At 40.3% G+C, this 24,387-nt stretch overlaps 3 protein-coding genes across 3 annotated transcripts in view; 2 read left to right on the forward strand and 1 right to left on the reverse strand.

Annotated features, from left to right (window-relative positions):
- Nucleotides 1–23,686, reverse strand: part of LOC310830551 (olfactory receptor 6N1-like) — a gene marked incomplete at its 3' end in the record, with an annotated part of 236,827 nt that extends 213,141 nt beyond the window's left edge. Inside the window, exon 1 of the mRNA XM_083710332.1 lies at nt 23,010–23,686. Within this exon, the coding sequence (XP_083566458.1) occupies nt 23,010–23,185 (176 nt within the window). The 5' untranslated portion in view covers nt 23,186–23,686. The remainder of the gene's footprint in view (nt 1–23,009) is intronic.
- Nucleotides 19–951, forward strand: LOC310830841 (olfactory receptor 6Z7-like; the record flags this gene model as incomplete). Its single annotated transcript, XM_083710678.1, has 1 exon — nt 19–951. Exon 1 carries the CDS (start codon nt 103–105, stop codon nt 949–951), a length of 849 nt encoding a protein of 282 aa, XP_083566804.1. The 5' UTR covers nt 19–102.
- LOC310830842 (olfactory receptor 6Z7-like) lies at nt 7,483–8,415 on the forward strand (the record flags this gene model as incomplete). Its single annotated transcript, XM_083710679.1, has 1 exon — nt 7,483–8,415. Exon 1 carries the CDS (start codon nt 7,567–7,569, stop codon nt 8,413–8,415), a length of 849 nt encoding a protein of 282 aa, XP_083566805.1. The 5' UTR covers nt 7,483–7,566.
- Nucleotides 23,687–24,387: the final 701 nt, after the last annotated feature.

Genomic DNA, 24,387 nt, shown 5'->3' on the forward strand with positions numbered 1-24,387 from the left:
AAGCAGATGAATGTTACAGAATATATCCTCTTGGGTTTTGGAAAATTCGGTCAATGGCAAAATATCCTATTTTTTGTTTTCCTATTGATCTATATTGCAGCCATGATTGGGAATGTACTCATTGTAATTTTAGTGGTAGTTGATCAGCATCTACATACGCCCATGTATTTCTTCCTGGGAAACTTGTCGTGCCTAGAGACTTGCTATATATCAAATGTCATGCCCAAAATGATGGTGGGCTTGTTGACTGAGGAAAATGTGATTTCATTCAGCGGCTGTTTTGTGCAGTTCTTTTTCTTTGGTTACCTTATGGCAACAGAATGCTATCTTCTCTCAGTAATGTCATATGATAGATATTTAGCAATATGCAAACCACTGCATTACACAACAACTATGAATGCACAAATGTGCATGCAACTAGCAGTTTTTTCGTGGATAAATGGACTTATAGCTACTTTAATACTTTTGGGTTTTATGCTAGAGTTAACATACTGTGGCCCCAATGAAATTGATCATTATTTCTGTGATTCTGTCCCACTTATAAAACTTTCCTGTAGTGACACCAACCTGGTGGAAGTTATGAGTTTTGTCCTGGCATTCATATTTACTCTGCCACCTTTTCTCCTCACCTTGACATCCTACATAGCCATCATAACTACCATCTTGAGAATTCCTTCCAGAACTGGGAGGAAAAAAGCATTTTCCACTTGCTCTTCTCATCTTATTGTGGTTTCTACCTTCTACGGAGCCATCATGATAGTGTATATGTTACCGAAGAGAGAAGCACTCCGTGATCTCAACAAAGCTTTCTCTCTCTTGTATACAGTCCTACCCCCTGTCGCAAATCCTCTTATATATAGCTTGAGAAATAAGGAGGTAAAGCATGCCATAGGGAAATTATTTGGAAAGTTCTGCATTCCTCCAAGAAGCTGGAGAGAATTGTTACAATGATTAAGAAAAAGCAGTGGTGAAGCAACTTCATAATCAGAATTTCAGGTGTGTTTTCCTTGAACTATTTCACCCCCTTTAGTCCCACCCCGAAGAAAACGCTGAAATAGTGTGCAAGTTGACCTAGTTCTCTTAGTAATATTGTAATGAAATATTACAGTAAATTGTCTCTAAAGTGTGTTTTTGTTCATATTGCTTTACCATGCGTACTTAGTATTCTGCTTAATAAAAATAATGTATTCCTACTTTGTCATTCCTTTGAATTCTTCCTTTCTCCACATTAACAGCAACACCTGGAGCTGCAACCCACTTTCATCCTCCTTGCCCTGCTTATGTGTGCCTGTGAGTTTCTTAGAATCAGAACTCTGGAGTTGGAAGGCACTAACTAGTCGTCTCCCACCAATGCATGAATCACAGTTAGAAAGTCCTGGACCATCAAACATTTGTTTGGAAACTTCCAATGAAGGAGAGTTTCTATAAACATTTTCCTATCTTCTTTGCTAGGAAGGGGTGATACTTTTGTTCTGTTCTTCATATCCTTCATATTATTAATTTGATCATTATTATTACACACTTATACACAATTCCATTCCAAGCCCAATCTACACAGCGTGGTTTTGCCTGGCAGTGCGAGTCCCAATGAAGCAGAAAATGAGATGAGTTCCATCAATGGCTTGCTTCCACAGGTGTCCACAGGACAGATTCCCCAATAAGGTAAAAAGGTAAAGGACCCCTGGACAGTTAAGTCCAGTCAAAGGCGACTATGGGGTGCTCATCTCGCTTTCAGGCTGAGAGAGCCAGTGTTTGTCCACAGACAGCTTTCCGAGACATGTGGCCAGCCTGACTAAACCACTTCTGGTGCAATGGAACTCCATGACAGAAAGCAGAGTGCATGGGAATGCCATTTACTTCCCGCCATAGCGGTATCTATTTATCTACTTGAACTGGCATGCTTTTGAACTGCTAGGTAGGCAGGAGCTGGGACAGAGCAACAAAAGCTCATCCTGTTGTGTGGATTCGAACCCCAAGCTTCAGATCGGCAAGCCCAAGAGGCTCAGTGGTTCAGACCACAGCGCCACCCATAGGCAGCGCTGAATTTAGATGAAGAGAGGCCCTAGGCTATTCCACTTGTGAGCAGGGTGATTTCACTGGTGGCGCCCTTTGTATGCCTTGCTATTCCCAGACCTGATCTCTTTTGCCCTGTATTTTGGAGCTTTATAATTTAGGAAGACTTTGGAAGAACTGGATGACAAATCTTATCAGTTGCTGACATATGAGCGGATTTTATTTGCTGCTATTCTGGGCTCCTCGGGAACCAGGGTTTACACCAGCGTAAGAGAGTTGGCCAGGACACCAGAATGGATACAATTTATGAGCTTTCTCCATCTTCTGCACAGCAAGTGGTGTTCAGTCAACAGTGCAAAGGCTGAGCTGAACCGTTCCCTGCTGGTTACCTGTTTTCAGACTTCTATCCATTTAGCAGCTGCATCTTGGTTCAGTGGATTTATAACTTGCTTGATCTTACTCATTTTGATATTACAGTTAATGTTTTGTGGCCCTAGTGAAATGGATCATTACTTATGTGAATACTTCCCTCTTCTCAGACTCTCTTGCAGTGACACCAGTGTGTTGGAAATTGCAAGTTACATTGTGGCTCTCATATTTACATTCCCTCCATTTTTTCTAACTATAACTTCCTATGTATACATTATTGTTGACATTTTAAGGATCCCCTCTGCCACTGGGAGGCAAATGACCTTTTCCACCTGCTCCTCTCACTTGATTGTGGTTTCAATTTTTTATGGCACACTCATGATTGAGTATATGATACCAAAGTCAACAGAGAACAGAGAGATGCAAAAGATTTCTTCTCTCTTGTACACAGCTCTGTCGCCTCTGGCCAACCCATTTATATACAGCCTAAGGAACAAGGAGGTAAAAAATTCACTGATGAATAATATTAGGAAACTTGTGAGGTGAAGCAACTTAATATGTAATAGAAACATCCTGAGCATTTTCTGTGGCATTTCTCTCTCTTTTGGAGGGGGTGTGATACAGTTCAGTCTCTGAAAGGATGCATCAATCCATCCATTTCCAGGATTAATAATACATTTTATTGAAAATCATGAACTTGTTTAAATAATCCAGTAATTCTTATTATTTATTTTATTCTTATTTTTGTGTGTTTTACTGTATTTCCATATATTGTTGCCCACCCTCTTTATTTTAAATGAGTGCATAGTATAAAAATATTTTTAATAAATAGTGTTTGTAAAATAATAATAATGAGATTATATAATTCATGAATTGCATTGGATGACTATTTGTAAAAACTAGCGTATTTTTGTGTGAGAAGAATTTCAGCTCCGCAATCAGTCAATAAAGGTGTGGGAAACCACAAACTGAAAACATTGCTGTCTACACCAATAAAAAACAAATAAGTGGTGTATGGCTGGGTTCAATCCACATTCCACATTCAAAACCAAACAATAATGGTTTCTATATTTTATGTAGCATAATTCAATAAATATATCACCACAAATATTTGTTTCCTAGTGATTTGTTTGTAAAACAAATGGAATGCCAATTGGGAGAGCAAAAACAAATGAAGCGCTGTGGTTTTTTCCACTAAAGTCAGAGAAACAGATAGAGCCAATACAGTGGTACCTCGGGTTAAGAACTTAATTCGTCCTGAAGTGTCTGTAACCCGAGATACCACTGCACAGATTTTTTTCATGTAGATTCTTAGCCCAGATTCAGATTGTATTAGGCAAAGAAGTTTTTTTAAAAACACCCACCCACCCACCCACACACCCCAACAATGATTGATTACAGTGGTACCTTGGGTAACAGACGCTTCAGGTTACAGATGCTTCAGGTTACAGACTCCGCTAACCCAGAAATAGTACCTCGGGTTAAGAACTTTGCTTCAGGATGAGAACAGAAATTGCACAGCAGTGGCACAGCAGCAGCGGGAGGCCCCATTAAGCTAAAGTGGTACCTCAGGTTAAGAACAGTTTCAGGTTAAGAATGGACCTCCAGAACCAATTGCGTTCTTAACCCGGGATGCCACTGTTTTGCAAAATAGTCCCCCCCCCCCCCCGATCTTCCACTTACATGACATGAGAGTGTCATGTTGCACTGGTTAGGAAGTGAAGTCACTTATTCTTTACAATAAAAGTATTTTGCCTGGTATATGGAGGAAGAGTTGGATAGGGAGATGGAAGATGAGCACAGAGCTCATTCATTGCTTGAGCATGCTTTTTAGTTAGCTAGTGTGGCTGCAATTCTTCACATACTTGGGAGTAAGCTTCACTGATTGCAATGGAACTGATTTCTGAGTAGACATGGTTGGGATTGCACACATATCAAGAGAGTAACAAAGAAAACCCAAAAATAAGGAAGATGAAAATGGCACCTCAAAAGGATATGGGGGGGGGGTGGAGGTCAGTTTTACAGAATGAAACTAGTAGCATTCCTCCATTTGATAAGCATGCTTTGTTGTTGTTGTTGTTTAGTCGTTTAGTCGTGTCCGACTCTTTGTGACCCCATGGATCAGAGCACGCCAGGCACTCCTGTCTTCCACTGCCCCCCCTCATTTTAGTCAAACTCATGCTGGTAGCTTCGAGAACACTATCCAACCATCTCGTCCTCTGTCTTCCCCTTCTCCTTGTGCCCTCCATCTTTCCCAACATCACGGACATTTCCAGGGAGTCTTCTTTTCTCATGAGGTGGCCAAAGTATTGGAGCCTCAGCTTCACGATCTGTCCTTCCAGTAGCACTCACTCATTAAGAATGGATAGGTTTGATCTTCTTGCAGTCCATGGGACTCTCAAGAGTCTCCTCCAGCACCATAATTCAAAAACATCAATTCTTCGGCGATCAGCCTTCTTTATGATCCAGCTCTCACTTTCATACATCACTACTGGCATGCTTTACTATAATATAAAATGCATTTTACAGTGCTATTTGGGGTGTTGACTCCTTTTTGCTTTAAGCTAGCTTTGCACCAGCAATTGATTAAAATATGGGATTATTAGAAGTTATTACACCTAGAATAGAAGGAACGTGAGAATATATTTAGAAAACTTCATCTCATATTAAGCCATTGTATATGTAAGTGACATTTAATGCAGATTGCAGTGCTCATTTATCAAATATAGCTTAAGAAAAACATGTGCACTGAGAGAAATGTGCCGTAGTGTGTGTATGTGTGTGTGTTGCTGCTTTTATTAATATTTTGGAAAATATTAGCTTAATGTTTTGAATATCTGATTTTATCAGTAATTTTAATATATATTTATATTTTATGTAAACCACTTAGAATTTTTTGAGGATTAAGAGTCTATTAAATAAAAAAAACTAAATTAAGATTAGATTCGTATTAGATTTCTATTCCTAATAAGGAGCTATCCATGCTGAAAGGTCTAGACACTGCTTTATTACCACTCCCAGTACTTTTGCCAAATGTTCCTGGAAAATTTGCTTAGGACATGATCTGATGGTTCCTGGGAAGGTGTTCCAAGGACCATAGGATTTCACAACTCTTCTCTATGGGTAGAGAGAAAAGTCTACCCTTGGAAGCCCCCTGCCAGCCACCACCACCATCAGTGCTGTGGCAGCAGAGAGGGCAAAACAGGAGGCATTCTGGAGTCAGCCGTCCGTGAGTTGCACCTATTGGTGTATCCTAGTTGGTCAGATGCTAGTCATGAGAGACCTTGCTGGCCAGGTTACTAATGCTCCATTCATGGCTAATTATATATTCTGCTTCTGTAGCAGAATTCTAAATGTTAATTCCCTGACTAATCTCCTGGGGAAAGGTAGCTTAGTAAGAGTTGGCTGTTCAGCTGCCGACATATTGGGATACCACCAGTTGCAGAGAGTATGCCCCTGTATGCCTGTTGCTGGCAGTCAAAAGTAGGGAGGCAGCTGTGTACTCAAGTACTACTTGCAGGTTTCTGGTTTGTCATTGTGAACTAGATTGGCTTTTGGTCTCAACCAGCAGAGCTTTTCTTACATTCTTATGTAGTATAATATAAGATAAGGCAGCCTTCCACATTCCATCAGCTATGAACTTGCTATTTACTTATAAACATCTGAGGTTAGTGTTGCTTCTAGTCTTTAGCACTCATATAAGTTGAAGAAGCTGGGTATAAAGGTTTATGTTTTGTTTTGATTTGATTTTTAAAAAAATTCCTGCAGTGATCTGAAAAGACTAGAAGTATCTAGGGATGTATTCTCCTCTGATTCTGAACTGAAGCAATGGTAACCAGGAAATATATTCCCTGCAGGACAACTCATGCCATACAACACATATAGAACAGAACATCTCAGATATCTTGTCTTCTAAATTGCAGGCAGACAGGATAAAGGAAAGAAGGAAGGAAGGAAAGACCGAAAGAATACAGATGTCCCTTAATTCTTAATAAAGTGAAGATGAGAAAGGAGAAAATGTGGCTTTCATGCCATGGAGGTAAGCAGTTTTCTGTCTCACATATCCTGCAAATTTTTAATCTGATCAACTTAATAAGAAACAGAATTATATCCATGAACTTCAACAATCATGCTGTGAAACATTCAGGAATTGTAATATTTAGGCAATGCATGGCCACTGTTACAAGTATAACTGATGCTGCTGAGATAAGTTGGGTGTGGACCATATTGGTCTCCTTTTCATGGATGACCACTGGGAACCCCATGTCATGCTACGAGATATGCATGATAAATGTTACTGAAATGCAAACTTATAAACATTGGACACATGTGCATCAAAACACATATAAGCATTGGGGTTTTTTGTGATGGGACCCAAGAGTACAGAGTACCACCTCCTTCCCCTCCTGGCACCCATAACACTTTTCACAATATATGAGTACCAGCACATATTTTCCCCACCCTGTGCTGCACTTTACATAAGATTTTCATGAGACTTGGGAGCACTCTCTCCTTGCTACCTTGAAAATGATGGCTTTCTTTTGTTAGGTGGGAAATTGCTGTCTTGGCATGGGGGATGGAAATGACACTGGGATAAGTCAACTTAGTATAAAGGAGAGCTCCCTTAAAGGGCCCGAGATAGTGGGGACTGGCCATGGCACCTCAGGTTGGGGTCTCTGCCTGCATAGAATCCTCATTCTCTTTGCCCAGTGAGAACTTGCCAACTTGGCTTGCACCATGACAAGGTTCAGCACTGTCCAACTCCCATGGTGCAGGCTTGGCTTAGTCCAACTGCTGGGTTCCATTCCACTAGCATCAGGTGAGTGGAATGATGAGCTGATGCTGGCCCTACTGCCATTCCAACCTGTACCATGCTTGGTGCCATCAATAAAGATTTGGCCTGATTTTATCCCAACTCCTGGTGTCCTGTCTGTTCATTTGCTGCTCTTCTGGGTCAAATAATTCACCTGCCAGACTAATCTATTAACTTTAATGTTATCTCTTTTTTCAAAGATAGATTCCAAGATCTCTTTAATCTCTGATGAATGCACTTCATAAACAATGGAACAGACTACATGAGGAAAGCAGATGAATGTTACAGAATATATCCTCTTGGGTTTTGGAAAATTCGGTCAATGGCAAAATATCCTATTTTTTGTTTTCCTATTGATCTATATTGCAGCCATGATTGGGAATGTACTCATTGTAATTTTAGTGGTAGTTGATCAGCATCTACATACGCCCATGTATTTCTTCCTGGGAAACTTGTCGTGCCTAGAGACTTGCTATATATCAAATGTCATGCCCAAAATGATGGTGGGCTTGTTGACTGAGGAAAATGTGATTTCATTCAGCGGCTGTTTTGTGCAGTTCTTTTTCTTTGGTTACCTAATAGCAACAGAATGCTATCTTCTCTCAGTAATGTCATATGACAGATATTTAGCAATATGCAAGCCACTGCATTACACAACAACTATGAATGCACAAAAGTGCATGCAACTAGCAGTTTTTTCGTGGATAAATGGACTTATAGCTGCTTTAATACTTTTGAGTTTTATGTTGGAGTTAACATACTGTGGCCCCAATGAAATTGATCATTATTTCTGTGATACTATCCCACTTATAAAACTTTCCTGTAGTGACACCAACCTGGTGGAAGTTATGAGTTTTGTCCTGGCATTCATATTTACCCTGCCACCTTTTCTCCTCACCTTGACATCCTACATAGCCATCATAACTACCATCTTGAGAATTCCTTCCAGAACTGGGAGGAAAAAAGCATTTTCCACTTGCTCTTCTCATCTTATTGTGGTTTCTACCTTCTACGGAGCCATCATGATAGTGTATATGTTACCGAAGAGAGAAGCACTCCGTGATCTCAACAAAGCTTTCTCTCTCTTGTATACAGTCCTACCCCCTGTCACAAATCCTCTTATATATAGCTTGAGAAATAAGGAGGTAAAGCATGCCATAGGGAAATTATTTGGAAAGTATTGCATTCCTCCAAGAAGCTGGAGAGAATTGTTACAATGATTAAGAAAAAGCAGTGGTGAAGCAACTTCATAATCAGAATTTCAGGTGTGTTTTCCTTGAACTGTTTTACCTCTTTTAGCCCCAACCTGAAGAAAACGCCAAAATAGTGTGCAAGTTGACCTATTTCTCTTAGTAATATTGTAATGAAATATTACAGTAAATTGTCTCCAAAGTGTGTTTTTGTTCATACTGCTTTACCATGCGTACTTAGTATTCTGCTTAATAAAAATAATGTATTCCTACTTTGTCATTCCTTTGAATTCTTCCTTTCTCCACATTAACAGCAACACCTGGAGCGGCAACCCACTTTCATCCTCCTTGCCCTGCTTATGTGTTCCTGTGAGTTTCTTAGAATCAGAATTCTGGAGTTGGAAGGCACTAGCTAGTCCTCTCCCACCAATGCATGAATCACAGTTAAAGAGTCCTGGAAAGGTGGCCATCCAAAATCTGATTGGAAACTTCCAATGGAGAGTTTCTATAAACATTTTCCTACCTTCTCTGCTAGGAAGGGGTGATACTTTTCTTTTCTTTTGTTCTCTTCTTCATATCCATATTATTAATTTGATCATTATTAAAGTTAAAGGTACCCCTGCCCGTATGGGCCAGTCGTGTCCGCCCATCTCACTTAAGAGGCCGGGGGCCAGCGCTGTCCAGAGACACTTCCGGTTCACGTGGCCAGCGTGACGAAGCTGCTCTCGCAAGCCAGCACCAGCGCAGCCCACGGAAACGCCATTTACCTTCCCGCTATAAAGTGGTACCTATTTATCTAATTGAACTTAAGGGTGCTTTCGAACTGCTAGGTGGGCAGGAGCTGGGACCGAAGCATTGGAGCTCACCCCGCTGCAGGGATTCAAACCGCCGACCATGCGTTCGGCAAGCCCTAGGCGCTGAGGTTTTACCCACAGCGCCACCCGCTGTGATCATTATTATTACACACTTATACACAGTTATGTGTGTAATTCCATTCCAAGCCCAATCTACGCAGCGTGGTTTTGCCTGGCAGTGCGAGTCCCAATGAAGCTGAAATGAGATGAGTTCCATCAATGGCTTGCTTCCACAGGTGTCCACAGGACAGATTCCCCAATAAGGTAAAAAGGTAAAGGACCCCTGGACAGTTAAGTCCAGTCAAAGGCGACCATGGGGTTGTGGTGCTCATCTCGCTTTCAGGCCGAGAGAGCCAGTGTTTGTCCACAGACAGCTTTCCGAGTCATGTGGCCAGCCTGACTAAACCACTTCTGGTGCAACGGAACTCCATGACAGAAAGCAGAGTGCATGGAAAGACAAGCCCAAGAGGCTCAGTGGTTCAGACCACAGCGCCACCCATAGGCAGGGCTGGATTTAGATGAAGAGAGGCCCTGGGCTACTCCACTTGTGAGCAGGGCCTTTTCACTGGTGGTGCCCATTTTATGCCTCGCTATTTCCAGACCTGCTCTATTTTGGCCTGCATTTTGGAGCTTTATAATTTAGGAAGACTTTGGAAGAACTGGATGACAAGTCCTATAAGTTGCTGACGTATGAATGGATTTTATTTGCTGCTATTCTGGGCTCCTGGTGAGCCGGGATTTACACCAGTGTAATAGAGTTGGCCAGGACACCAGAATGGATACAATTTATGAGCTTTCTCCATCATCTGCACAGCAGGAGGTGTTCAGTCAACAGTGCAGAGGCTAAGCTGAACCGTTCCCTGCTGGTTTTCTGCTTTCAGCAATAGGGGTCGCTGTTTGGTAGTACAGTGGAACATCGGGTTAAGAATTTAATTCGTTCTGGAGGTCGTTCTTAACCTGAAACTGTTCTTAACCTGAGGTACCTCTTTAGCTAATGGGGGCTCCCGCTGCCACCACGCCACCACCACCCAATTTCTGTTCTCATCCTTAAGCAAAGTTCTTAACCTGAGGTACTATTTCTGGGTTAGCAGAGTCTGTAACCTGAAGCATCTGTAACCTGAAGTGTCTGTAACCTGAGGTACCACTGTTCCCAATTGGTTAGCTGTCAGATTCTAGAGCTCCCTATAGGTGACTCTTAGGCAATTCACAAAATACAGAGTCCATTCATAAAACACAGTGTTCATTCATAAAGCAGTAACATAAATCTCCATTGCTACATATTGGGTGTATATTTCAGCTGCTGAAGTACAGGTTTATGGCCATGCTGTAGTGTAGTGCTTATGTGAATGTGAATAAAAGGTGGCTGGGCTCATTGTCTCAGGGTTTGGGGTGGGGAGGGAGGTGACAAAACTGATTTCCAATAAGTGCCCCCCCCCCATTTCTTAACAAGTCCTTGAGTCTGTACTCTGAATAGTGACACCAGGGACCTAGAAGGTGCAGGGCTTGTCAGTCCAACCCCTGCACAGTCTCATTGGGGCTGACCTTAAGGCAATTGAAGCAATTTGGCCAAATTGGGCCCCGCGTGCCGCTCTTAAGGGCCCCTCCACACCAGGGCCATCTAGATGGATTTTCTTTGTATCTATATGTTTTTTTGCAAACTTTGGCTGTGACCTGGGGCCCTACACACAAAAAAAAATCAAGTTGTGCCCTACTGCTTCAAATTGGGCCTCACTGGCTAGCCCCAAGTCTCACAGTTTCTGGGCCTGAGTTGCCCTGCCTTTACATGACGTTTTGGGTTTACAATTTGGGGAGAGGGGAGACTGTGGTACTGGGGAGTGGGCAGGCTGGCAAGGCCCCCTAGATTTAGAGGTCCAAGTTGCCCTGCCCTCACATGAAGTCTTGGGTTTGCAATTTTGGATGAGGAGATTGCCTGCTTGGGAATTTGCAGGCTGGTGAGGCCCCCTAGGTTTTGAGGCCCTAGGCTTCAGCCTACTTAGCCTATACATAAATCCAGCACTGCCTGAGAGAGAATCCTAGCAGATTGTGGGAGCCTAAAGCTTGATCCTAAATATATATCAGAGCCTAGGTAGTGAACCAATGGAATTTGGAGTATGGAGCTAGATCTAGAGAAGGGCTCAAGCAGGTTGACAGAAAAGTGTTCTGCTCCTGTGGTGTCAGATGCCTCTAGCTAGGAACCTTTGATAGTAAAGTCACAACTTACAGCCCCTCAGTTAGTGAAGCCCCTGCCAGCATGTTGGAGAGCTGAATAGGAGTAATTTGAGAGCCGGTGGTTGTATAGCGGTTAAAGTAGCAGAGCTGGACCTGGGAGACTGGGTTTCAAATAATATGTCATATCCTGAGTCAGACCTGTCTCTACCTCTGTCACTCTGGACATGGAGACATCAGAAATGGAATGCCTGTTTGCTTCTTTAGTCATGAGACCCAAGCTGTTTGCCATTTGTCCCACTTTTCAAGAGGAAGAAGCAGGGCCACACAATTTATTAAATAGATTATTTCATTCTTCTTATTTAAAATATTTATTTATATAATTAATTTTATACCATAAAAATATGAAAAATGTATGTAAATACAAGAAAACATAAAATACTTTAAAAATAGAACATAAAGGTAAGGCTGACTGAGACATTAAACAAAGAGATTAAACAATTTTGAGTGATTTTCAATAAAAAAATTATCATTGACCAATTTCTTTTGAGGGGATGATTGAAAACACTTTGAGACATTTATTTCAAGGTTGTTCTTTTTTAATATTCACTAACAAATGAAGAAAACAACAGCCCTTGTAATGCCATGATAACTTCAAATTGAGAATGAAACACCATTTAAGGATGTGTGTTATAATAAAATATGCATTTAAATGTGTTTTTAATTGTCATTTATATTTTTATGCCATTTTTTTTTCTTCAGGGAAAACAACAACAAACCTAAAACTGTAATGCACTGGAAACAAACAAATCAACACATCCAAACCAGCAACTGAACTTTATATCACCCACCAAAAGAGATGCTAGAGAAAATCACATTTGTTGCTTCTTCACATTAATTCACTTCATGAGAATTGCTTTGCATGACACAAGTTTATCAATTTTATTTCTCAGGGCATCTTTGACCTCCTTATTTCTCAGACTGTATATGAATGGGTTGGCAAGAGGTGGCAAAACTGTGTACAGGAGAGAGGAAATTTTTTCCATGCCTCTGTTGACTTCATCCTTTGGTAGCATGTACACAATCATTAGCGAACTATAAAAAATTGAAACTACAATCAAGTGAGAGGAACAGGTGGAAAAGGCCTTTTGTCTCCCAGTGGCGGAAGGTATTCTTAAGATGGTGGCAATAATATATGAATAGGATGTTAATGTTAGAACAAAAGGAGGAAATGTGAATATGACAGCTACTATGAAACCTATATTTTCCACGAGGCTGGTGTCACTGCAAGAATGTTTAAGAAGAGGGAAGTAGTCACAAAAGTAATGATCCATTTCCCTGGAGCCTGAAAATGATAATTGTAGCAACATAATGAGTAATATAGAACACCCTATAAAGCCATTGAGCCAAGATGCAGCGACTAAATTGATACAAGTATTGGTTTTCATAGTAGTTGCATAATGCAATGGTTTACAGATTGCTAGATACCTGTCATAAGACATCGCACAGAGTAAACAGCATTCTGCAGCTTCCAAAGAACCAAAGAGATACCACTGTGTAAAGCAGCTGTTGAAGGAAATTGTTCTATCTCTGGTCAGGAGAGCTGAAAGCATTCTTGGAAATATATTGGAGCTGTAGCAAGCCTCCAAGAAGGAAAGATTCCCAAGAAAGAAGTACATGGGAGTATGTAGATGGTGATCAATGACAACAAGGACAACAATCAAAGTATTTCCAGTTATGGTCACCATGTAAATGATGAGAAAGGTCAGAAAAAGTGTCTGCAATTCATAGAATTCCCCAAATCCCAGGAGGATAAATTCTGTAATTGTTGTCTGGTTTCTCAACATTGAGCAGAATGAAATCCTGTTGAAAAGAGAAATCGATAAGTATCTATACAGAGACAGGGAGGTAATTTATATTCTGCTTCATGTTTCACCAGAAATCTCCAAGTGGTTTACAAATCTCAACAGAAATGAATCAATTTTAGAAATAAAATAGCAAATGCACATAGAAAATCAAAGTCTACTTCTCACTTTAAAGGACAAAAATTATATTTCTAAATGTAAGTAAAACACATGAAAATCAGAAAAAAACAATCTTTTGCAAAGTATCAAAAGCTGATAGCTCAGTTGGTTAGAGTGTGGTGCTGACAAGGCCAAGGTTTCAGGTTTGATCCCCATATGGGAGAGCTGCATATTCCTGCATTGCAGGAGGTTGTATTAATTGATCCTCAGGGTCCTTTCCAACTCTACAGTTCTATGACTCTATGATATTAAGATACATTAAAATGAGACATAATCTCAGTACCGGATAAAACATTGATAAATATTGCAAGAAGAACACCTTACATTATGCAACCATCAAAGTCATTCACTTCCACATTCAAGCTGCACTGAACTACATATCTTCAATAGGCAGATAGCTAATAGTAAGAATCAATTATTGCCCTTATTCTGTAATTTTTATATGCCTGTTGTCTTTGTCCATGGAGTTTTCTTGGCAGGGATGCTGGAGTGGCCTGCCAGTTCCTGCTCCAGGTAGATCACACTTGGTCAAAACTCTCCACTATGACTTCTCCATCTTGGGTTGCCCTGTCCCTTTGCCACAACAAGGCAGTGATCCATGAAGGAGAGTCCCATGGACTGCAAGAATATCAAACCTATCCATTCTGAAGGAAATCAGCCCTGAGTGCTCACTGGAAGGACAGGTCCTGAAGCTGAGGCTCCAATACTTTGGCTACCTCATGAGAAGAGAAAACTCCCTGGAAAAGACTCTGATGTTGGGAAAGATTGAGGGCACAAGGAGAAAGGGACAACAGAGGATGAGATGGTTGGACAGTGTTCTCGAAGCTACGAACATGAGTTTGACCAAGCTGCGGGAGGCAGTGGAAGACAGGAGTGCCTGGCGTGCTCTGGTCCATGGGGTCACGAAGAATCGGACACGACTAAACAACAGCATTCAGTAATTTGAATCGAATTTTGCATAAATGAATCCAGACCTGATCTGGATCCAGATCATTATTGTAAAGAAGTCTGGGATAGATCAGTGGGTAGAGCTTAAGACCCCTAATCTCACAGTCGTGGGTTTGGGCCTCACATTGGGCAAAATATTACTGCCTTGTATATGACTGTCCTATAACATACATTCTTTGGGAAATTACACACAAGCACACAAAGAAACATATTTTAACTTTAACATCCTATTCATAGAAATAGAAACATATTAAAAGAAACATATTAAAATATGATATTAAGCAATATGAACTTAAAAAAAAACACCACAATGAAAGTAAGACATGGGACATAAGTTAAAGATCTAGCTGAGAAGAAAGTAATTTGCCAAGCATTGAAAAGATCACAAAGATGTAACAGGAGCACAGTATTTAAAAGCCCCCACTCCCTCTTCATTTACCCATCTTTCTTCATTTTTTTCTCATCAACTGCTGTCATTCTCTGGTTGCTATTCGGGGCTGAGATATTTCATGAAACAAAAAGAACTGATGGTAGATCAAGCATTTCCTAGATCTTTTCCTTCACTTTGCCTTATTCATTGTTAATGTATCTCTCAATACTGTGACATGAATGTCATACCAGTAATGCATACCCCTTATCAGAACAACAAAATCAGATCTATTTTAAAATCATAAACTGTTTGCCAATAAAACTATTGTCCTATGAATAATTTCAGGCTGAAAGTGAAAATGTGGGTTTTCCAGTTTGTGGCTTGTAATGGAAGGTGCATAGCAGTGACTGCTCAAGCCTTATTACAAAAATAATCTTTTGCAAACACAAGCTACCGTACACAGAGAATGTATGGAGAATGAGACGAGTTCTGCACAGCAATTAAATGTCACAACACTGTGAATCTCCCTGAGCTCAAAGAGCATCTGACATTCATCTGGTCCTTTGAGAGTCTTGGCCAGTCCCCATACCTTGGCATCCCAGTGCATCCTTTGATATATCAACCTTCTTTATTGCTTTATTTCTGGGACTAACAGCACAATTCTCTGTGTGTGACAAATAATAAAAATAATATAAGCTCTGTGGGTTTCAGTAGGATGTACTCTCAGGGACTGAGATGATCTTAACCCATTGGGAATAGAAACATTGCACTTTATGATCATTTGTTGCAATTTTGCAGGAGGAAATATTTCATGAATGCAGTTTTGACATTAGTTTTGGGCACATCAGATGCTGCTTTCCCCATCACACTATGCACCACTCTGTGAGGTCTAGTCTGCAAAAAATATTATGAAGTAGGATAAAGTGTCCACATATCAAAATAATATATATCCCTGTTAAAGACAGTAAATATTCGTGGTATTTTTACTATTATTTTATATTAAAAAACAGATTAGAATGATATTCTCTGTGCCCCTCAATTATGCAATGAATTTAAGGCTTGATGCTAAATGGTATAAAAGTATGTTAGGAGAGAAAATACTCCCACGTTGTCAAACTTTCTGTAGTTATAAGAGGCAGCCTAGATTTCTTCCCATTCCATAAAATAGAAATTACCAACTTCTGCCCCCCCCCAACTTCCACAATTTATTGATTGCAACTTCAAATGCATACAAACATACAAAACTTTAGCGATTATGTTTAGTCATAGAATTTAGCATTTAGCCATTCTGCCTCTCCAATGGGTTTCTAATTTATCCCCTTGTAAGGTCTTTATTTATTGTTTTTTATAAGAAATATGGATAGCTTGAAAATGTTATTCATAGGGGCTGTTAAATAAATCCCAAGGGTTATAATTATATGTGCAACTGTTCTTCTTGTGCAAGAAACGTTGGATGGTGCTGCAGAACTTTTCCTGCTTCTCCTTCCTCCCAGCACCTCCCTGTAGACACTCAAAATCTGCTGAAAATCTGAAGAACATATTTTGGTAGTATGAAGTGTGGGGAGAGATAGGAGAACTCCAGGTGCATGAGTAGAGCTCCATTCATATACCTCGATATATTTAAGACTTATATATGTTCACCAAACCCCAGTTGTTTTGTTATGCCATTTTTTATATTTTCTTTGACAGATTTATGCACATCAGTTCTGAAATGAACATATACCCAGAAACATTTCTATATAAGCAAATTTATTTGGGCGCCTTTATTTGGTAAAGGAGCAAAGCTGTGTAGAAGAGGAGACTTTCAATATGTGACTCTCTCCAGTCTTTGATAAGATAAATTGAAAGTAAAAAATTTGTGGTCTTCCAACTGCTGTTGGACAGCAACTCCCATCAGTCCCAGAAAACATGGCCAGTAACAGATATTGTATACACAATATGGTCAGCATGGGGGTTTGGTATAACACAAAATGGATGTCATAAGTGGAGCAGATGCCTTCAGGTGGATAAAACAAAACAAAAATAAAACAATACACAATACACAACTAACAAAAATCAGCATCCAAGGTATTATGTGTCTGGGTCAGAGGGAAAAGATGTGGGGAGGTTTAAGGAGTCTCTAATTCTATGACTGCTTTTGAATTATGGTGCTGGAGGAGACTCTTGAGAGTCCCATGGACTGCAAGAAGATCAAACCTATTTATTCTGCAGAAAATCCGCCCTGAGTGCTCACTGGAAAGACAGATCCAGAAGCTGAGGCTCCAGGACTTTGGCCACCTGATGAAAAGAGAAGACTCCCTGGAAAAGACGCTGATGCTGGGAAAGATTGAGGGCACAAGGAGAAGGGGACAACAGAGGACAAGATGGTTGGACAGTGTTCTCGAAGCTACTAACATGAGTTTGACAAAACTATGGGAGGCAGTGAAAGACAGGAGGACCTGGCATGCTCTGGTCCATGAGGTCATGAAGAGTTGGACAACACGAAATGACTAAACAACAACAACAATTCTTGGTGGGCAGAGGTTAAATGTGTTTTTAATTGTCATCTATATTTTTTATGCCAATTTCTTTTTCTTCAGGGAAAACAACAACAACAACCCTAAAACAGTCATGCACTGCAAATAGACAGATCAACACATCCAATTCAGCGACTGACCTTTATATCACCCACCAAAAGAGATGCTAGAGAAAATCACATTGTTGCTTTTTCTTCACATTAATTCACTTCATGAGAATTGCTTTGCATGACACAAGTTTACCAAATTTTTTTCTCAGGGCATTTTTGACCTCTTTATTTCTCAGGCTGTATATGAATGGGTTGGCAAGAGGCGGCAAAACTGTGTACAGGAGAGAGGAAAATTTTTCCATGCCTCTGTTGACTTCATCCTTTGGTAGCATGTACACAATCATTAGTGAACTATAAAAAATTGAAACTACAATCAAGTGAGAGGAACAGGTGGAAAAGGCCTTTTGTCTCCCAGTGGCGGAGGGTATTCTTAAGATGGCAGCAATAATATATGAATAGGATGTTAAAGTTAGAACAAAAGGAGGAACTGTGAATATGGCAGCCACAGCAAAACCCATATTTTCCACCAGGTTGGTGTTGCTGTAAGAGAGTTTAAGAAGAGGGAAGTAGTCGCAAAAGTAATGATCCATTTCCCTGCGGCCAGTAAATGATAACTGTAGCACCAGAATGAATAATATAGAAAACCCAATAAAGCCACTGAGCCAAGATGCAGCGGCTAAATTGATACAAGTATTGGTTTTCATAGTTGTTGCATAATGCAATGGTTTACAGATTGCTAGATACCTGTCATAAGACATCACACAGAGTAAACAGCATTCTGCAGCTTCCAAAGAACCAAAAAGATACCGCTGAAAGCATTCTTGGAAATATATTGGAGCTGAAGCAAGCCTCCAAGAAGGAAAGATTCCCAAGAAAGAAGTACATGGGAGTATGTAGATGGTGATCAGTGACAACAAGGACAACAATCAAAGTGTTCCCAGTTATGGTCACCATGTAAATGATGAGAAAAGTCAGAAAAAGAAGTGTCTGCAATTCATAGAATTCCCCAAATCCGAGGAGAATAAATTCTGTAATTGTTGTCTGGTTTCTCAACATTGAGCAGAATGAAATCCTGTTAAAAAGAGAAATGGATAAGTATATATACAAAGACAGGGAGTTAATTTATATTCTGCTTCATGTTTCACCAGAAATCTCCAAGTGGTTTACAAATCTCAACAGAAATGAATTAATTTTAGAAATAAAATAGCAAATGCACATGGAAAATCAAAGTCTACTTCTCATTTTAAAGCACAAATATTATATTTCTAAATGTAAGTAAAACGTATAATAATCGGGGGGGGGGGGGGACAAATCCTTTGCAACGAATCAAAAGTGGATAGCTCAGTTGGTTAGAGTGTGGTGCTGATATGGCCAAGGTTTCAGGGAGAGCTGCATATTCCTGCATTGCAGAGGTTGGACTAACTGATCCTCAAGGTTTTTTCCTACTCTACAATTTATTCATATTTTTATTATTATTCCATGGTTGTGATAAGAGATTACAAATAGACTTCCTATATTCACAGACCTCAACAGGAGGTGTTTGTTTTGTTTTGTTTTTGCAAAAAAACATTTTGCAGAAATGTTTTTTATGATTGTTGCCGCAACAGAGTGACATAGCTACCGCTGAGGAAGATTATTTTGTGGGGCATGTTTATTTCATAGGCTAGTCCATTATTTCTATTCATTGTTCTGAAGGAACCTATAGGAACTTGGCTGTCTTATGACATAAGTTGCCTGCGCAACTCAGAAGAAGTAAAAAATACTTCAGAATTTTATGGACAAAGACACACCGCACAAAGATTTCAGTGAACACAAAGTTCTCTGCTAGGCACTGAACATATTACTACTATGGTGCCAGGTGAGCCTCTCTAGAAAGACTGTTCCAAAGCTGATAGATCACCCTTGAAAAGGTCCCACTCTCTGATGGTTACTCACCTCTCTTTAATTTATGTTCTCACGATGGTTTCATTCTGTTGCTGTTTTTTCCATGCTAATATGCACTGTCATGACAAACAACCAGTTCCCAGATCCTTCTCTTCATCTCATCACACTCAATGCTAGTGTAAATCTCAGTTCTATGGCATGAATGCTATGCCAATAATACAAAGTGGGGATATGTGTACTCTAGGATGTTGGTTTTATTAAGAGAAATACAGAAGTGACGGCTCAATCATTAGGGACATAATATACTGCAAAAACAAGCAATACGGCAATGTATTGGCTAGGGAGTGAGGGAATTCAGTGCAGCAAATTAAATGACAGAACACTGTGTACCCCTCTGAGCCCAAAAAGCATATGACAACCCTCTGGTTCTTTTGAGAGTCTGTACCTATCTTTTTATACTGCAACTTCAGGGAATCAGTTGGTCAACTTGATTAGATTTTCACCTTTATCGCTGGGAGTGCATGCCTACCTTGAAAAATAACTTCTTTGGAGTTCAACACTCTTAGGGAGCAGGTAAAAGGTAAAGAGACCCCTGACCATTAGGTCCAGTTGTGACCGACTCTGGGGTTGCAGCACTCATCTCGCTTTATTGGCCGAGGGAGTCAGCGTATGGCTTCCAGGTCATGTGGCCAGCATGACTAAGCCGCTTCTGGTGAACCAGAGCAGCGCACGGAAACGCCGTTTACCTTCCCGCCAGAGCGGTACCTATTGATCTACTTGCACTTTGACATGCTTTCGAACTGCTAGGTTAGCAGGAGCAGGGACCAAGCAACGGGAGCTCACCCCATCGTGAGGATTCGAACCGCCAACCTTCTGATCGGCAAGTCCTAGGCTCTGTGGTTTAACCCACAGTGCCACCCGCGTCCCTTAGGGAGGAGGTAGGAATTCCTTATCCTTGACTTGGCATCCCATTTGGGAGTTATTGTGCATTTTTGTAATCTGCTATGGGATATGCCTTCCATCTGTAAATTGGGAGGAGGGATCCTGCATAAATTCAGTCTTAATAGTACTTCTAGACATATTAGAAGCAGCTTTCCCCATCATAATAAGCACTGCTCCAGGAGGTCTTGTCCCTAACAATACTATAAAGTAGCTTTGAAGGATAGGATACCAAAATTAGATTTACGCACATATATGTAGGAATATCAGTTTATTTCCATATGATTGCCCCATGTTTCACCACCAAAACAAAATCTAATATAATTATCAATTGGAAATATATTTACAACTTTCAAGCCCCTCTTTTCTAGCTCCCATTCTTGGTACTGGGATTCTCCATGATGAAATTATACCAGGTTCATCAACCATTGGGCACAGTTGGGCTTTTGAGAAAATGTTGTTTCTGGCAGTAACAAGTATTATATACACAAGATGGCCATCTTGTGTATGGAGGCTTGGCATAACACAAAGTGGATGCCATAAGTGAAGCAGATGCCTTCAGGTGAAGAAAACAAAACACAAAACACAATACACGAACAAACAAAAACCAGCAACCAAGGTGTCTAGGTCAGAGGGGAAAGATGTGGGGAGGTTTAAGGATACTCTAATTTTATGGCCTTGGGGAGCAGAGGTATGCAATGGGGGAGAGGAAAAATTATCAAAGGAGAGGGGGAGGTAGTTGATGTTGGTCATTGGTGCTGAGCCACCACCCCATAGAGACTTAAGTAGCCTGTGTTCTCATCTAGTGGTGGTGTTAATGTCATGTCAGTGCCCAAAACAAAACTCTCATCCATATGGTCACTGACTTGGTGTCCATTACCAAAACCTGACTGGGTAAGCTGGCAGTAGGAGGAGATTGACCGTGCCTAGCTGTGAATGGTAGTACTGCACCGGTCAATGGTAGTACTGCACCAGTCAAAGCAGGAGTTTCTGGGTGTATGGGATCTTCTGATGTAATGATGAAAACAATATAAACAAATTTGAGACTAGTTGTGAGGGGATGTTAAAGATAAGTATCAATATAGTCAGTGCTTTGGGGGGGGGGGGCAACGGAGAGGTATGTATACCCCTACACATTTTGTGAATCTAAGTTTGGCCTCATTGAAGGGCAGTGTTTCAATATGAGTAGGAAAATGAGTACCCCTAAACATGAGTACCCCTAAACATTTTTTATTAAAAAAAGCACTGAATATAGTTGTATAAAGAAGAGTATACTTTCTTTTTTATAATTAATTTTTATTGAAAGTTTTCAACACAGAATACAATAAAAGCCACACTAACCTAAATAAAAATAAATCTAAATAAAAATAAATCTTAATCCTTATTCTACACAAAGGAGGGTAAGCCCTCTCAGCTCTCACTTGGGAGTTTCTCCCTCTTCCCCCCACCCTGGGAAATACGCCCTACCCTGCCCCTCACATAGGGCCAAATAGGCTATATTTTCTATTGATTGGGCTTTATCTGTAAGCGTGTAAAGGAGCAGAACAATAGATTGTAATATTCATTTTATGTATATGTATTAGAGCTAACAGATACAAAATAATTAACCCTAGCACAAGAAGAAAACTATTCAGTATTTAGAAACATCAGCAAAGTTTAGGGGTGAATCTGAATTGTGTTTGGTCCACAACGTAAGCAAAAAATTCACAATTTCCAGAGTAACACAGTGATTAGAATGTAGTTGGATATTACCCTTCTCCAAACGTTTCAGTGCATGTCTTGGAGTGAAAACCATACCAACATGTGTAAAAATGTGTATATTAGAATGGAGTGTGTCTAGAAATATGTGAGATAAAAGATTAATTTAAATATCTACCTAGTTGAGCATTTAATATGAATTTTCATACCTTTATTTTACAGATCAATGGAAACAAGTTGGAATGGGTTTATGAATGTATACATTTGAAACTGACTTGAAGTGGAAATAGATGAATCAGCTGATCCCTATCAGAGTCTGAAATCTGTGTCATCCACCATAAGGAAAGTTCTGGGGGCAGCATGGAGACAACACATGTTGCTTCTATCACATATGACCACACTTCATGTGCCTTCCTTTGTGTGGCACAAACCTACCAATATTATTTCTCAGGGCATTTTTGACCTCCTTGTTTCTCAGGCTATATATAAAGGGGTTGGCCAAAGGGGCCAAAGCTGTGTACAAGAGAGAAGAAATCTTTCGCATCTCTCTGTTGACTTCAGCCTTGGGTAACAAATACAAAATCATTAGTGAACCATAAAATATGGATACCACAACCAAGTGAGAGGAGCATGTAGAAAAGGCCTTTTGCCTCCCAGTGGAAGAAGGGATTTTCAAGATGGCAACAATTATATATACATAAGAGGTTAAAGTTAAAAGAAAGGGAGGGAGTGTGAATATGGCACTCACAAGAATACCCAACATTTCCATCAAGCTGGTGTCACTGCAAGAGAGCTTAAGGAGCGGGAAGTAGTCACAAAAGTAATGATTAATTTCATTGGGGCCACAGAATGTTAACTGTAGCATCAGATTGAGCAATATCAGGAAGGCTATAAATCCATTGGACCAAGATGCAGCTGCTAATTGGATACAAGTCTGGGTGCTCATCATTGTAACATAATGCAGTGGCTTGCAGATTGCTAGATACCTGTCATACGACATCACACAAAGTAAACAACATTCTGTAGCTATTAGGGATCCACAGAGATACCATTGCATTAAACAGCCAGTGAAAGAAATCCTCCTATCTCCAGTCAAGAGAGCTCGTAGCATCCTCGGAAATAAATTGGAGCAATAGCATGTCTCCAGGAAGGAGAGATTCCCCAGAAAGAAATACATTGGGGTATGAAGATGCTGATCAAAAACAACCAGGACAACAATGAGAATGTTTCCAGTCACTGTCACAACATAAATCACTAGAAATGCCAGGAAGAGAAATGTCTGCACTTCGTAGAATTCCCCAAATCCCAGGAGGATGAATTCTGTAATCTCTGTCTGGTTTTCAAACTTCATCTAATAGGAAAAAAGTCAAATCCTATTGAAAAGAGCAATTTTTATTAATGAAATAATGGATGAGTGCCATGCTAACATTAATGCAATATGTTTGAGAGCTGATGTTGTCACACAAGCATTGCCATTGACTATAATAACAATTTTGGGATTGTGCAACATTTTTCAAAAGTGCAAGACATCCACTGAATTTGACTGTTGTGCTTTGCCAGCAAAACAGCTTTTTCCCACAACTGGGTATCACTCATTTTCATAGGCACACTGAAACATTATATTAACAGGTAGTGAGAAGCTGATGTAAGGATCAATGGAGAAAACATTGGTTGAAGGCACTTGACCTCATCTGTTTTCATATTCACCTTACCATGATCATGATGCATGCTCAGAATCCCATGGTAGGTAGGGATGGAGGGAGGAAGAATCACTCTGAACACTGTTGCTTCTTAAGCTTAGGTTTTGGTCTGTTATAGCAATGCACTGGGAAATTCACAGTACATATGTGAATATGAGAAATTATATTAAAAATAAATGTTTTTCAAAAAATTGGAAACTAATGAAGTACTTTTCTATAACATAATATCCTGTGGTACTGATACATGACCATGCTTCTAACATGCAGATTTATTTATTTTTTTGAAATCCTAATAATAATAATAACAATAATAATAATAATAATAATAATAATAATAATAATAATAATAATAATTTATTTATACCCTGCCCATCTGGCTGGGTTTCCCCAACCACTCTGGGCGGCTTCCAACAAAACACTAAAATACAATAACCTATTAAACATTAAAAGCTTCCCTAAACAGGGAACATTAAAAGCTTCCCTAAACAGGGCTGCCTTTAGATGTCTTCTAAAAATTTGGTAGTTATTTTTCTCTTTGACATCTGGTGGGAGGGCGTTCCACAGAGCGGGTGCCACTACTGAGAAGGCCCTCTGCCTGGTTCCCTGTAACTTGGCTTCTCGCAGCGAGGGAACCGCCAGAAGGCCCTCGGCGCTGGACCTCAGTGTCCGGGCAGAACAATGGAGGTGGAGACGCTCCTTCAGGTATACTGCACCGAGGCCATTTAGGGTTTTAAAGGTCAGCACCAACTCTGCTCGGAAACGTACTGGGAGCCAGTGTAGGTCTTTCAAGACCAGTGTTATATGGTCTCGGCGGCCACTCCCCATCACCAGTCTAGCTGCCGCATTCTGGATT

Source organism: Podarcis gaigeae, assembly GCF_964106915.1.
Source record: "Podarcis gaigeae genome assembly, chromosome: 13".
Lineage (NCBI taxonomy): Eukaryota > Metazoa > Chordata > Lepidosauria > Squamata > Lacertidae > Podarcis > Podarcis gaigeae.